This window comes from Erinaceus europaeus, chromosome 10 (assembly GCF_950295315.1).
Source record: "Erinaceus europaeus chromosome 10, mEriEur2.1, whole genome shotgun sequence".
Classification (NCBI taxonomy): domain Eukaryota; kingdom Metazoa; phylum Chordata; class Mammalia; order Eulipotyphla; family Erinaceidae; genus Erinaceus; species Erinaceus europaeus.
The window spans coordinates 91,621,846-91,638,596 of record NC_080171.1 but is presented as its reverse complement, the minus strand read 5'-3'; the positions used below and the strand labels follow the sequence as shown (position 1 = coordinate 91,638,596).

Below are 16,751 nucleotides of genomic sequence, written 5' to 3'. Positions count from 1 at the left end.
AGAGGCACCCCCACGCTAGCCCAGCACAGGGGTACAATTCTGCACCCTTCCCATCACCAGAGTTCTGTATCCCCATTCCCTCCATTGGAAGCTACAGGAGTTCTCTCGAGGTTGCAGATTTGGGTTGACTATCAATTCTGTAACTCTGTCTATATGCATATATACTTGTTCATTTGTTCTCTGTAGTCCTGTCTTCTTTTCCTTTCTAAGCCACACCTACATCTATTGCTACTTCCAAATGCCCTTCCTTTTTTCCTCTTCTCTTTCCAGGTCCTGATGGAGTTGGAGTTCAAAACCAGGAGGGCCTGATTTTTCATGTTGTTGCTTTTGTTCTTTTGTTTTTGGTGGAACTTTAGGTTAGGCAAGGCTATTGACAGGGAGTGGGGGTAGGAGGAAGCCACACTAACTTACTGCCAGCTCCTTCAAAATTTGTTCTGCTGAACCTGGACTGGAGTTGGTGTATTGCATCGAAGTAAAAGACTCTGGGATGGGTGGGGGGGAGAGAGTTCAGGTCCTGGAAAAGGCTGACAGAGGACCTAGTTGGGGTTGTATTGCTATATGGAAAACTGAGAAATGTCATGCATGTACAAACTATTGTATTTACTGGTGAATATAAAACATTAATCCTCCAGTAAAGGAAAAAAATGTTAAAATTTTTTTTGTTCTGCTGCTGAGCCCCTTTTCCAGCTTTAGAAAGTGCTACTCCATAATCATGTCAGGATTTTTCCTTTTCAGATTTGGCTGACATTTCACAATAAAATAGAGCCAGAATGTGGCAAGTATGACCCTTGGATTAACTTACTTTTAAGCATTAAATTTCCAAGTCATTTTTGGTGGGGTTTATGTTTATTCCTATTGTATGGTAAGCTGCTTTCAGTTTTTCCAGCTCATATTTTTACCCCATCCCCTTGAACTCTTATCTCTTAAAAGGAAAAGTAAGAATGAGAAGAATATTAATATGTTTTAGGTTCCTTTGCTGTGCCAGACACAATATTAAACATTCTAATTAATTTCTTTTAACCCTTACAATAGCATCAAGATTTATATTGTTACAATCCTATTTTTATAGATAAAGGAACCAAGAGACACACTGAAATGAACTTGGCTAAAGTTGTATAGCTAGCAAGGCAGTCTGGATTGTCTTCATTATTTTATTCTGTCATTTAACAAATGTTAAGTGAACATCTACTGTTTTTAAGATATTGTGCTCAAAACTCCAGAACAGCTATGAACAAAAGGATGGCATCTCTGCCTTCAAGAAGCAGATTGTATTCAAATAATAAGCATGATAATAAGTAATAAATGTGTGAATAAGATGATGTACTTTGTTGAAAGCTGTAGCAAGAAAGTAAGAGTTATGTGTTGGAGAGTGACTAGTTAGTTATTAAGACTTTGTTAGTTAAGGTCCCCTGTCTAACTGGGTTACGTAGCTGGAAGGGCCTCTCAGAGCAGTGATAATTGAATTGAGATGGGAAGCATGAGACCGAACCACCTTGCTGATTATTACTATAGGAAGAGGTACACAAGTAGATAGGGACTTGGTTTATCTGAGGACCAAAGAGGAGACCAGTGAGGCTGGGAAATTTTGAGCAGAACTGGAGGTGCTAGTGAGAGAGGGCCAGCTCACACAGCATACTTTGTGCCCTTGGCAGGGGGTTTTATTCTCAGAGTGGCAGAAAAAGCAATGGAGTGATATGAACCAGCTCTATCTGACACTTGTGGAACTAACCTTGCATGAAATTGTCTTCAATAACTTTTTTTTTTTTTTTAACCACGGCACTGCTCTGCTCTGGTTTACAGTGGTGTGAGGGATTGAATTTGGAACTTTGGGACTTTGAATTTGGGACTCAAGCACGAGAGTCTCTTTGCGTAATCATTATGCAATCTATCCCTGCCCAAGAAATTTTTAAACACATTTGTTTACTTATCCAACTTTTGGGTGTTTAGTAGCCATCTCTGATGTTTCAGACTAGAATGTAAAGGTTTGATATGCTTTCCTATTTCTTAGAGAGGAGCTGGGTAGAAAGGGAAGGAACAAACCGATACAGTGAGGTGTGACTCCTGCTGTGACATAATAGAGAGTATGTAGGAACATTTATAAGGTCCCTAGTTTGACCTGATGGGATTAGTCAAAGAATACCTTATGAGAGGTGGGATATTAAGCAGAATTAGACAGACATTTATTCATTTGAATCTGTCTGGTCTTTTTAGTGACCTTCTGAACGCTTACTTGACTTCCTCTTATTTTTCTTAAAACCTCTTATAAATAGGACAAATATTCTTTCAAGTGTTGCTAAAACTTTTAGCAGTGTGTACAATGCAGGCATTCTAAGCAACCTCCATAAATATTTTATTGGTAGCTGAGTAATAGAATAAGGTTTCTCTTTATAGAAAGCATCTGGCGGCTTGACTTTTTTGTTAGAATGAATGTTTTATGTGCTGTTTCCTTAAAACATTTAGAAGGAGACTTTAAATGAGCCTAACAATTGTTTCTTGTGCTCTTGTTAGCAATAAACAGTATTAACATGAGGGCTCAGAGCAGGTAGTTTGAAATATGCTTAATGTAGTGTAAGTGTATCTATTTCTTTTCCTACATGATATCACTAGGGCTTCATGTCTGTATGATTTTTCTATAAATGGTGGACTCTCCTCTGCTCTGCCCTACCCTACCCTACCCTACCCTACCCTACCCTACCCTACCCTACCCTACCCTACCATACCCTACCCCCTACTTTTCTTTTTTTTCCCAGATAAAGGAGAAGAGACAGAGGGAGAGAATGACACAGAGAGAAAGAGCGACACCATACTATTGCTTCACCACTTGTGAAGCTTCCCCTTTCCATGGTGCTCTCATGTGGTGACTAGTGGTCTGAACCAGGGTCCTCTCACATGCTAAGAGATACTCTCTATCTGGTGACTACTCATCTCCTAGTCTCACATGTCAATTAAAAAAATATATCTCAAAGTATTTTATATTGAAAGAACATTATATGCTTGAGAGTCCAAAGCTTTACCACTGTGCCACCTCCCAGACCTAGAGTATTATATGCTATAACCAACTTCTTTTTTTCTTAATATTTGTTTATTTATTTATTCCCTTTTGTTGCCCTTGTTGTTTTATTGTTGTAGTTATTGTTGTTGTTATTGATGTCATCGTTGTTGGATAGGACAGAGAGAAATGGAGAGAGGAGGGGAAGACAGAAGGGGAGAAAAAGATAGACACCTGTAGACCTGCTTCACTATTTGTGAAACGACTCCCCTGCAGGTGGGGAGCCGAGGGTTCAAAGTGAGATCCTTATGCCAGTCCTTGCTCTTTGTGCCACCTGTGCTTAACCTGCTGCGCTACCACCGCGCTACCACCCGACTCCCCCAACTTCTTTTAAATGCTGACCAAAAACAAGCAAATAAATGAACAAACAGAAAACATTGAGTGTATGTATGTGAAGATGTTGTTATGGGGCTGGGTGGTGGTGTACCTGGTTGAGTGCACATATTACAATGCACAAGGACCCAGGTTCTTCGAGCCTCCAGTCCCTACTTGCAAAGGGGACTCTTTGTAAGTGGTGAAGTAAGTGTTACAGGTGTCTTCTCTCTCTCTGTTCTCTCTCCTTTTCTGTCACACCCTTCCCTCTTGATTTCTGCCTGTCTCTATCTAGTAAGTATATACAGATAGTATGAAAGAGAAGAAGAGAGGGAGAGAGACACCTGTAGCCCTGCTTCACTACTTGTGGAGCTTCCTCCTTGCAGGTGGGGACCAGGGGCTTGAACTTGGGCACTGTATTGTGTGTGCTTTACTGTGTACACCACCATCTGGCCCCTCATTTTATTTGTTATTATTATTATTATTTTTTAATTTTATTACCATTATTTATTGGATAGAGACAGCCAGAAATTGAGAGGGAAATGGGATAGAGAGGAAGAGAGGCAGAAAGACCACCTGCATCACTGCTTCACCACTTGCAAAGATTTCCCTCTGCAGGTGGGGACTGGGAACTCAAACCAGGGTCCTTGTGGATTGTAACATGTGCACTCAACCAGGTGTGCCACTGCCCGGCCACATTTTAGTTATTTTAAAGTCATTTTTTAAGATATGCATTTTAAGTAAAGCGTATTCACATAAATTACAAAAACACAGTCCACCAGTTTCTCAGTGATTAGAGAAAGACGAATAGAAGCCAGAATTCTGCTTGGGCATACGTGGTGCTGAGGATTGAGCCAGGGTTCTCTGTGCTCTATTTGCAGAGCCATTTACCTGGGTACAAAACCCACCAAGTTGTAAGTGTTGGATATATTTTGACAGACAGGTGCTTTCTGGTAAGCTTGTCCTAATCCAGAAGAGTTACTGTTTTTCTTGTTTTGTATATGTGTGTGCAATTTTAGGTACGTGTAATTTATTATCACAGTCAGAATGTAGAACAGTTCCACAATGTGAAAGACTTCCTATGTCTTGTTTCTTTGTGGTCAGTCCCCTCTTCACTCCAAACCTCTGGCAATAATGCTGTTTTCATCCTTATAATTTTGCTTTTTCCAGATGCCATATAAATGGAATCATATATTATGTAATCTCTTGAGGCTAGCTTCTTTCCCCTCACTGTAAGTGCCTTTGAAATTCATTTATTCTGTGTGCATCATATTTGCTAAGTGTTATTCAATCATATGGGTATATCCTGTCCATTTATTTATGCACTGAGGGGCATTTGATTTCTTTCCAGGTTTGGATGATTATTAATAAGGCTTGTAGTATACATTTGTATACAGGTTTCTTTGTGTGAACATAGGTTTTTATTTCATTATGGTAAGTGCCTAGGAGTGGAATTACTGAGTCATATGGTAAATGTAGGGTTTTTTTTTTTTTTTGCCTCCAGGGTTATTGCTGAGGCTCAGTGCCTGCACTATGAATCCACTGCTCCTGGAGGCCAGTTTTCCCCATTTTGTTGCCCTTGTTGTTATTGTCGTCATCATTATTGTTGTTATTGCTGTTGTTGGATAGGACAGAGAGAAATTGAGAGAGAAGGGAAGACAGGGGGGGAGACAGGCAGACACCTACAGACCTGCTTCACTGCTTGTGAAGTGACCCTGCCTGCAGGTAGGCAGCCGGGGGGGTTTGAACAGGGTCCTTGTGCTGATCCTTGTGTTTTGCGCCATGTACACATAACCTGCTGCACCACCGCCCAACCCCCCACTTCCGCTTATTTTTTCAAAGAGACTGCTAGCTGCTATCGGAGTGGTTGTACAGTTTTGAATTACCATCAGCAGAGCTTAAGAATTTCATTTGAGGGATTGGGTGGTGGTGCACTGGGTACAGCATACATGTTACCATATGCAAGTAATTGGGTTCAGCCCCAGTCCTCACCTGTAGGGGGCAGGCTTCATGAGCAGTGGAACAGTGCTACAAATTATCCTTCTTCCTCTCTCCCTCTCTGTTTTATCAAAAAAAAAAAAAAAAAAAAAAAAAAAAAAAAAGAGCAGGAGAGACAGCATAATGCTTTTATAAAAGACTTTCATGCCTGTCTCTGAAGTCCCAGGTTCATTCCTCTGTACTACCCTAAACCAGAGTTGAACAGTGCTGTCTAGTCTTTCTCTCTCTCTGTATCTCTCTATCATTAAAGTAAATAAATACAATACTTAAAGAAAACGAGGAGCCAGGTGGTGGTGCACTCATCTCTCATCTAAGCGCACTATCACCATGCACAAGGATTTAGATTCAAGCCCCGGTTCCCCACCTGCATGGAGGACATTTCATGAATGATGAAGCAAGTCTGCAGGTGTCTCTTTTTTCTCTCTCTACCTCCCCCTCCTCTCTCAATTTCTCTCTGTCTTATCAAATAAAAATAAAGTAGAAAGAAAAAAAAGGGAGGGAGTCGGGCCATAGTGTAGCGGGTTAAGAGCATGTGGCGTGAAGCGCAAAGACCCGCTGAAGGATCCTGGTTGGAGCTCCCGGCTCCCCACCTGCACGGGAGTCGCTTCATAGGCAGTGAAGCAGGTCTGCAGGTGACTTTCTCTCGCCCTGTCTTCCCCATCTCTCTCCATTTCTCTCTGTCCTAACAACAACGACATCAACAACAATAACTACAGCAACAATTAAAAAAAGGGCAGCAAAACGGAAAATAAATATAAAAAAAAGGGGAAAAAATGGCTCCCAGGAGCCATGGGTTTATAGTGCTGGCACTAAGCCCCAGTGATAAGCCTGGTGTCAATAAAAAAAAAAAAAAAAAAAAAGAAAGAATGAAAAGGAAAAAAAAGCCCATTGGGGGTAGTAGTAAGATTATTGTGCAGGCACAGAGCCCCAGTGATAACCCTGGTATAATAAATAAATAAATAAATAAATAATAAAGAAAAAAGAATTCTCTTTGCTTCCACATTCTCACTAATATTTGGTTTTGTCAACTAGAAAACTTTTAAGCAGTTCTAATAGGTACACTGTGCTCACATTATGGTTTAAATTTGTTTATATACATATTTTTTTTGGGGGGGCATCACTGATGCCTCATGCATGCATAATTTCATTTCTCTAAACCAACTTTTTCAGATAGAGGGACAGAGAGACAGCTTCCCAGAGGGCATGGTCCTCTATGTGGTAGGCCTGCATGCTAAGATAGACTTCTTGCTAGGTCAGCTGTTTCTCTGACCCTGATTTGTATTTTTCTTATGGTTAAAGTTGCTGGAAATCCTTTCTTGTGCTTATTTGCCATCATTATATCTTCTTTTTTTTCTTTTAAACTTTTAAAAAATATTTATTTATTTTATTTATTTTCCCTTTTCTTGCCCCTGTTGTTTTTCATTGTTGTTATAGTTATTATTGTTGTTGTTACTGATGTTGTTGTTGGATAGGACAAAGAGAAATGGAGAGAGGAGGGGAAGACAGAAAGGGGGAGAGAAAGACAGACACCTGCAGACCTGCTTCACTGTTTGTGAAGTGACTCCCCTGCAGGTGGGGAGCCGGGGTCTTGAACTGGGATGCTTATGCCTGTCCTTGCGCTTTGTGCCGCCTGCGCTTAACCCGCTACTGTACGGCCCGACTCCCCATCTTTCTGTCTTCTACAGTGAAATTTCTTAAATCTTTTGTCTCTTTGCTTTTTAAGATTGGATTGTTTTCTTACAGTTATGTTTTCAGAGTTATTAATACACTTAGATATAATTCCTGAGTGGGATATATGTTTGCAAATATTTTCTCCCAGTATGTAGCTTATCTTTTCACTCTCTTAATACTGTGTTCTCAAAGCAAAAAATTTAAATTTTGATGAAGCCCAGTTGGTTGGCTGAAAAAGAATTTTTTTATTCATTGCTTTGGAAACTTGTGTGTGTGTGTGTATATATGTAGGTGTCCACACACACTCACACACTGTTTCTCTGTCTCTCTCTCTTTGCCAAGTATTAGAATCCAAAGGTTTTCTCCTGCATATTTTATTATTATTATTTTTTTTATGAGGCTCTTGGGTTGAACCCAAGGCCTAGCACTTATACAGTACCACCACTGAGAGGCTGTCTCAGCCCAATGTTTTCCTCATTTGTTTCTCTGAGAGTGTTTGTGTGAGAGAAACAGAAGAAGAGATGCAGCACTGCATTACACCACCATCTATGGAATTTTCACCTCCTAGTGCAGTCTGTGGTGCTCCCATGTGGTGGTGGGACTCGAACCCAGGAATTGATAGTAAATAAATAAATAAATAAATAAATAAATAAATAAATACATAGACAGGTCTTGTGCTCAACTGGGTGAGTTATCTTCCAGCTCCCCTCCTCTCATGTGTTCTTCTTTTTAAATTTAATATATATTTTTAGTATGGTTTAATAATGATTAAAACTACTTAAAACACAGGGTGTGGAACTTAATCTAAAGATAGCAGGTTTAAACTCAGCATGTAACTGCTATTTATCAGTAAGCTTCCTGATAGCCTCTTATGTAACGAAGGTTAAGTTACATTAAATGTCCAGGAGCTTTGGTTATCCTCAGTCTGTGGCCTTTTATCCTAGCTATGTTTGAGGAATATTCAGATAGCTTACTGGAAACAGGGTCTTTCAGGTACTGGCTTATCTGATATGAATGTTCCCTAATAGTTGGGCTCTGGAGAGAGAAGGGTCCAGGACACTTGACAAAGTCACTGCCAGGGAGTTCAGGATGGGATTATAGTAGCATCTGGAACTGGGTGGCTGAAAGATGGTGAGATCTAAATCAGGACAAAGTGTTTAATAAAGAAGGAACAAAGAATACGATTAGAGCCAACTAGAGTAGGGACTCTTAAGGTGGAAAGAAGCTAGGATGTATATTTTAGGCATGTTCCTAGAACTCTAGGACTTTAGTAATCTTTGCTTCAGCTTAATAGCTAACATGAAAGTGGACTAGAAATATTATTTGGGGGAACCAGGCGGTAGCACAGTGGGTTAAGCGCACATGGCGTGAAGCACAGGGACCGGTGCAAGGATCCCTGTTTGATTCACAAGTGGTGAAGCAGGTCTGCATGTGTCTATCTCTCTGTCTTCCCCTCCTCTCTCAGTTTCTCTCTGTCCATTGCAGAAACAACAGTAACAACAACAGTGGAAGAAAGATGGTTTCCAGGAGCAGTGGATTCATAGTGCTGACACTAAGCCCCAGTGATAACTCTGGAGACAGAAAACAAACAAACAAATGAACAAACTTAAAAAAAAAAAGAATTATTTGGGAGGATGTTGTCAAAATGGAGACTGGAATTTCAGAGTTGCATTAGGGCAGAAAGTGGCTCCCATACTTGGGAACACACACACACACACACACACACACACTTGCTTGTGCGCACACACCTGTTTACGACATTGATTACACAGACACAGACAGATACACACAGACACACACACAGACACACACACACACACACACACACACACCTACCTACCTACCCACCCACCCCTGTATTCCATGTTGATCTGACCTGGGGCCCATATATATTCATATTTAGCACAGGAGCTTGTATAACCTCTGAGTCCATGTTAGTCTGAACTTACAGTCTATGGTCACAGCTGGGGATATTCTAGGATGCACACATTGGCATGACCAGTATTCCTCAAGTGGCAGATTAGAATGACTCAGCCTGTCCAGAGAGTGGGGCAGTTCTTACCAGTTTAGTTTATATCGAGGGTAAGGTCCTACAGAGGCCCACAAAAGAGTTAATGAGGACGTTCCTGATGGAAGTGACCAACAGTGGCAAACAGGGGGATCCCTTAGAGGTCTAGGCCCATAATCTCTATGGAGGAATCCAAGGATTCCCTGACTGAGACTCCAAAATGACCATCATTAAGTGTGACAGTTTCATGCCCCTATCCAGTTTCTGTAGTCCTTTCTCTAACTGACAAGCTTAAACTTTCTTCCAGTTGTTAAGGCCTTGAATGCTGTTTGTTATTACCAAGATGATATTAGGTTTATGGAGTCTGGTCTTGAGGTATCTGCTTTTACTTTTGTAAATAGAGCAAGTAGTGAACATAGGAATGCATGTATTTTTTCAGATTAATATTTTTGTGTTCTTCAGAAGATACCTGGGAGTAGAATTGCTGGATCATCTTGTAGATGGATTGGCCTTCCTTCCATTCATCCTTTCTCCCTTTCTTTCTTTCTTCCTTCCTTCCTTTCTTTATAATTTTTTATTAGTGATTTAATAATGATTGACAAGATTGTGGTATAAGAGGTGTACAATTCCATACAGTTTCTACCAGCAGAGTTCCATATACCCTCCCCTCCATTGGAAGTTTACCTATTCTTTATCCCATTGGGACTATGGACCAAAGATCTTTATGGGGTACAGAGGTGGAACGTCTGGCTTCTGTAATTGCTTCTCTGCTGAACTGGGCTGGGCATTGGCAGGTCAATCCATACTCCCAGCTTGTTTCTGTCTTTCCCTAACATGCAGGTGCACTAGGAATATTGTCTGGGAAGATGGTGTCACAATTGGAAATGGGACTAGAAAGCTGGATAAGGGCAGAGAGAAGCTGCCAAATATGGGAAAAGTATGTTAATACCATTAATTGTAAACCCAATTGATCTGATCTTGCTTGGGCCCATAGTTAGCACAGGAGCCTGTGGAATCTCTGCATCCCTGTTGGTTTGAGCTCACGTTCCATGGTCATAGCTAGGAACATTCTAGGCTGCACTCATTTCAAGTGGCAGAGTATGTTGACCCAGCCTCCCTTTGGAGAGTGGGGCAGTTGCTATAGTTGTTCTACCATAAGGGCAATGTCCTGTAGAGGCCCACAAGAGTGTTTATGATGTTCCTGATGGAGATGACCAGTGATGGTGGAGAGAGGGATCTGTTAGAGGTCTAGGCTCATCATATCTATGTGAGAATCCAAGGATTTCCCTGACTAGGGCCCTGGACTAGGGTGGCCTGGTAGTGACCAAAAGGGCCATCATTAGAGTGTGCTGGTTTCTTGCCCATATCCAGCTTTTGCAGTTCTTACTTTATCTGACATGGTTGGACTTAGATTAATGAGGAAAGTGAAGTAGGGATTTTTCTTTCTTGGGGTCATGGTTGTGTATTCATTACTCCAAGCTGATTTTTTTTTCACATAGATATAAAGAGATAGGGCTGTCCAGGAGGTGGTGCAGTAGATAAAGCACTAGACTCTCAAGCATGAGGTCCTGAGTTTGATCCCCGGCAGCACATGTGCCAGAGTGATGTCTGGTTCTTTATGTCTCTCCTCCTATCCCTCTCATTAAAAAATAAATAAATAATATCTTTAAAAACAGATAAAATATAGGAGAGAGAGAGAGAGAGAGAGAAGAAAGGGTAGGGGGAAAAAAACCACAGCATTGAAGCTTCCTAAACATCTTGGGGAACTGGCTTGAGCTAAAACTATTTTGCTGATCCTACACTGATATATAATAGTTGAGCAACCTCCATACTATTTTCCATGGAGAGTAGACTGGTTTACACCAATAGAGAATAAGAATTTAAAGTATTGGGGGCCAGGCAGTAGCTCAGTGGGTTAAGTGCATATGGTGTGAAGCTCAAGGACTGGCGTAATGATCCCAGTTCGAGCCCCCAGCTCCCCACCTGGGGGGGGGGGGGTCGCTTCACAAACAGTGAAGCAGGTCTGCAGGTGTCTATCTTTCTCTCCCCCTTTCTGTCTTCCCTTCCTCTCTAGATTTCTCTCTGTCCTGTGTAACAACAGCAGTGACAACAATAACGATAAATACAGCAACAAGGGCAACAAATTGGGGAAAAAAATGGCCTCCAAGAGCAGTGGATTCATAGTGAGCCCTAGTGATAATAACCCCCCCGCCCCCACACACACACAAAAAAGAATTTTAATTATCAGGTTTTGGCTGAAGTTTATTATTTATAGGTACACAATTGTCCCAACCCCATTTGTTGAAAATGAGGATTATTCTCCATTGAATTGTCTGTGCACCTTTGTCAAAAATCAGTAGGTCCATTTCTGTTCTGCTTCATAGGATTCCTTTTCAACATTGTATCCACTCATAGCGTTTATTGTTCTGAATAAAATTTGTGATTAATGTCTATCTAAAAACAAATCCTGTGGGAATTTTGACTGGATTGTGCTAAAGCTATAGGTCAGCTTGGAGAGAGTTGACATCTTTATAACTGAGTCTTCCAGTCCATGAATTTAATATATATCTCATCACTTAGTTATTATTTTCAGGGCTGTGGATTTGCATCTGCATGATTTCACTACTCATGGTTGACATTTTCTTCCTTTTAATTTCAAGTACAAAGAAGTAAAAGAATGGGGTGAGGGGGATGTTGAGGCAGGGGATGGAGAAAAACTACAGCAACCCTCCATCATTCTTGAGGTTTCTCTTGATGCTGTGTATGATACTCCAGTGGGTTTCTAGCTTCAGACCTGGGTCCTTGCACATGGCAAAGTGTGTACATTACTGGGTGAGCTGTTTCCCTGGCCCCTCATTACTTAAGTCTAATTTCACATTTTTAAGTTTTAATGTGAATGGTACTTACATTTTTTGATTTTCCAACTGATTTTTATTAATACTAAAATACAATTGAGATTTGTCCGGTCCCCACCTATAGGGGGAAAGCTTTGCGAGTGGTGAAGTGGGGCTGCAGGTGTCTCTCTGTCTCTCTCCCTTTCTATCTTCCCGTCCTTGAATTCTGGCTGTCTCTAGCCAAGAAATAAATAAAGATAATTTAAAAAAAGTTACAATTGAGATTTGTATGTTGGCTTTAGTAAATTGATTTATGAGTTTTAGGAGCTTTTTTGTGAATACCATGGAATTTTACTTAGTTGATCATGTCATTTGCTTCTAGGGGTACTAGGGGTGGTTTTATTTGTTTTTGTCTAATCTTAGTACCTTTTATTTCCCTCTTTGTTTATCTTTGTGTGCTATCTAGGACTTTAAATATAATGTTGAGTGGAAATTTTGATACTGGATCTGTTATTATATTTTCCTTACTCCTGATGTCAGAGCAGTGGCGCACAGCTTTTCATCTTGAATTAAATGCCTTCCCCCCCTTTTTTGTACATGTTCTTTAACAGGTTAAGGAAGTTTCATTTAATTCTTAAGTTTGTTGAGTTTTTATCTTGAGTAGTTTTGCCAAATTGCCAAATGCTATTTCTACATCTGTTGATATAGTCATATATTTTTTTTCTTAAGGCTTCGTGAATTATGTGAGTTATCTTTTTGAACACTGAATTAACCTTTTTTTTTTTCTTTCCTTTTTTCTTTTTCTTTTTTTAACCAGAGCACTTATTAGATCTGGCTTATGGTGATTGAACCTGGGACTTTGGAACCTCAGCATGACAGTCTGTTTGCATAACCATATGCACACCCGCCCTATTTTTTCCTAAAACTTAGCTGAGGATTTTCTTGGGGTGTATTTTCATGATGGATTTAGTTTATAGTTTTTAATATTTTTGTATTGCTTTGGTTATTGAGGTAGTGCAGTCCTCATAAAGTTGAAAAATTCTTTTCTATTTTCTACAAGTGGTTACACATAATTCATTGATATTAACTCTACATGAAATATTTGGTAGAAATTGCTACTGAAACCACCTGGGTTTGAAATATTTAATCTTGAAAATAAATATAAGGTAGTTCAATTTTTTTTCTTTTTTTGTGAAGTTTGATAATTTGTGTATTTTATTTATTTACTTATGAGAAAGATAGGAGGAGAGAAGAAAAGAGCCAGGCATCTGGAATATGTACTGCTGGGGATTGAACTCAGGACTTCATGCTGGAGATTCCATTGCTTTATTGCTGTGCCACCTCCTGGATCACAATAGTTCTTATTTTAGAGGTTTTATTTCATCAGTATTATTCAGCTGACATGGATAAAGTTTAAAGTTTGTATGCTTTAGTCTTTTATTTGTTTATTTTTGCCTCTGGGTTGTCACTGGGGCTCTGTGCCTGCACTACAAATCCATTGCTCCTGGTGGCCATTTTTTCTTTTCATTGGATAGAATAGAGAGAAATTGAGAGAGGAGGGGGAGTTAGGGAGAGAGAAAGATAAGACACCTGCACCCCTGTTTCACTGCTTGTGAAGCGACCCCCCTGGAACCAGGATCCTTACTCGGTACTTGTGCTTCATACATTGTACGCTTAACCTGGTGCGCCATCACCCAGGCCCCCGCTTTATTCTTTAATTCTGTTTCATTGCTAGGGATCACTGTTCTTTCATGGTGGGTTGGTACAAATGTAGCAAAGCTAAGCTTTTCTAACATTTAACATTTCAATTCACATCTAGCCTTGAAAACTATGGGGATTAAAGCAGATAACATCCTTTTGACCTTACTTTCTTTTTTTAAAAAACTTTAAAAAAAATATTTATTTCCTTTTGTTGCCCTTTTTTTTTTTATTGTTGTAGTTATTGTTGTTGTTGGTGGTGTCGTTGTTGGATAGGACAGAGAGAAATGGAGAGCAGAAGGGAAGACAGAGGAAGAGAGAAAGAGAGACACCTGCAGACCTGCCTCACCGCTTGTGAAGCAACCCCCCTGCAGGTGGGGAGCAGGGGGCTAGAACTGGAATCCTTACGCCGGTCCTTGCGCTTGGCGCTGCCTGCACTTAATCCACTGCGCTACCACCCGACTCCCTTTTATTACATTTTTATATTAGTGATTCATTATTAATTTACAAAATTACATGACAACAGGGGCATACTTCCACGTCACTCTCACTACCGGAGTTCGGAAATCCAAGTCTTTCTGTTGCAAATGACCACGGTTTTCCTAAGCCTCATTTTTTTTTTTTCTTTGTAGGCTATGGGAGCCTGAGGGCTTCTAATTTAATCACTGATTCCTGACCAAGAGATAAGGCAGGGTGTGGCAGAGATAGTCCCGTGGTTATGCAAAGAGACTTTCACAGCCCCATAGCTATGCCACCAAGGTATAGGTCTTCTCCTGAATTTCCTGGTTAGATCTCTGTCCTGGTGTCCCTCCCTGCCGCTGCTCCAGATTTTGAGGGCAATAGCAATGGAGACTCAGAGTTGCACTTGGTAAGTCTCCAGGGAGTCCTCTTCTCCCTTCAGCTGTCCCCGTGTTGGTGGGTGGTGTCTCAACTGATAGAGTTTAGGATTGTTACCAGCCACTTAGTCTCTTCCTAGGCTCCTCTTTGTCACCAGCCACGTGTTTGCACTCACCGGTGATTTGGTGGGTTCCTGTAGTCGTTCTAGTCCTGTCTTGTTTCAGTCCCAGGTGGTTTCCTTTGGTATTCCTAGTTGATCCCGGAGAGGAGAGGAGAGGAGAGGAGAGAAACAGATCTGCTGCTGCTTGTAGCCCCGCCTCCGGAAGTCTCTCCCCAGGGTTTTCCTAAGGTTGCAGACTTGGGCTGTCATCTCTACAACTATCTGTCTACATTTGTACATAATTTCCCCCCAATAGTCTCTCCCCCTGCAGGCCACATAACACTGTTACTACATCCAAATATCTCTCCCCTTTTTGTCCTCTTTCTCTGGGACCTGGAGGAGCTGGAGTTCAGAGCTTTCTCTTATCCTGTTCCTCCTATCTCTTCTCCCCTACTGGGAGTATGGATCAAAATTGTTTTTTGGGGTGCAGAAGGAAGGAGTTCTGGCTTCTGTAATTGCATCTCTGCTGGATTTCTCTGACCTTAATTTTGATAGTCCTTCTATGTTTATTTTTCAGCAAATCACTGAATTAAAGAAAGAAAACTTTAACCTAAAGCTCCGCATTTATTTCCTTGAGGAGAGAATGCAACAGGAATTTGATGCCCCCACGGAACACCTCTATAAAACAGTGAGTGCCTCACTTCTGACTGCTGTTCCTGGTGTCTTTCTAAGCAGAAGTTTGATTAATATTTGTCTCAGAGTCAGTGTGAATAGAAAGAGCTACTGTCACTTAGTTTGAATTGATTATGGGGTGTGGAAAGATAATAGTATGACCTTAATATTAAGCAAAGAGATGTGAAGTTAATTTTTTAAAAATTTTATTTATAAAAAGGAAACACTGACAAAACCATAGGATAAAGAGGGATACAACTCTACACAGTTCCCACCACCAGAACTCCGTATCCCATCCCCTCCCTTGATAGCTTTTCTATTCTTTAACCCTCTGGGAGTATGGACCCAAGGTCATTGTTGGATGCAGAAGGTGGCAGGTCTGGCTTCTGTAATTGCTTCCCCGCCCAACATGGGCGTTGACAGGTCAATTCATACTCCCAGCCTGCCTCTCTCTTTCCCTAGTGGGGCGGGGTTCTGGGAAATCAGAGCTCCAGGACACATTGGTGGGATTGTCTTTCCAGGGAAGTCTGGTTGGCATCATGCTAGCTAGCATCTGGAACCTGGTAACTGAAAAGAGAGTTAACATATAAAGCCAAACAAATTGTTGACTAATCATGAACCTAAGGGCTGGAATAGTGCAGATGAAAGGGGGGGTCCTCTGTTTTGTAGGTAGCTAGTAGGCATATTTTAGTTCTATTCCAAAGGGCATTTGCATCTTCACATGCCAGACATCAGATAAGAGACTAATCACCAAAATATACAAAGAGCTCAATAAACTTAGCAACAAAAAAGCAAATGACCCCATCCCAAAATGGGCAGAGGATATGAACAGAACATTTACTATAGAAGAGATCCAAAAGGCTAACAAACACATGAAAACTTGCTTCAGGTCACTGATTGTCAGAAAAATGCAAATAAAGACAACATTGAGATACCACCTCACCCCTGTGAGAATGGCATACATCAAAAAGGACAGCAGCAACAAATGCTGTTGAGGCTTTGGGGACAAAGGAACCCTTCTGCACTGCTGATGGGAATGTAAATTGGTCCAACCTCTGTGGAGAGCAGTTTGGAGAACTCTCACAAGGCTAGACATGGACCTTCCATATGACCCAGTAATTCCTCTCCTTGGGGTATACCTCAAGGACTGCATAACACCCAACCAAAATGATCTGTGTACACCTATGTTCATAGCAGCACAATTCATAAAGTTAATTTTAAAGGGGTCTTTCTATTTAAAATCAATTTTTTAAAAATTATCTTTATTTATTTGATAGAGACAGCCGGAAATTGAGAAGGAAGGGAGAAATAGTGACATAGAGCAACAGAAAGACACCTGTAGCATTGCTTCACTTGGCAAAGCTTTCCCCCTGCAGGTGGGAACCGGGGGGCTCAAACCTGGGTCCTTGTATATTGTAACATGTGCACTCAAGCAGGGGTGCCACCACCTGGCCCCTAAAATCAAAATTCTGATTTGCTATCTTCATTTCAATTTCTTTTCTTTTTTTATGTTAATTTCTTTTTAAAATTGTATTTTTGATGCAGTCTGAAATGTTGGACTATCTTTGCAAT

At 40.8% G+C, this 16,751-nt stretch overlaps 1 protein-coding gene across 4 annotated transcripts in view; it reads left to right on the top strand.

Annotated features, from left to right (window-relative positions):
- The window catches only part of CDK5RAP2 (CDK5 regulatory subunit associated protein 2), a 236,132-nt gene that overhangs the window by 26,339 nt on the left and 193,042 nt on the right, over positions 1 to 16,751 (top strand). For 3 of the 4 annotated variants that reach the window (XM_060200066.1, XM_060200067.1, XM_016190743.2), the window contains exon 4: positions 15,085 to 15,195. The exons of the other annotated variant lie outside the window; for it this stretch is intronic. In XM_060200066.1, the coding sequence (XP_060056049.1) occupies positions 15,085 to 15,195 (111 nt within the window). The remainder of the gene's footprint in view (positions 1 to 15,084; positions 15,196 to 16,751) is intronic. 4 annotated transcript variants of the gene reach the window in all.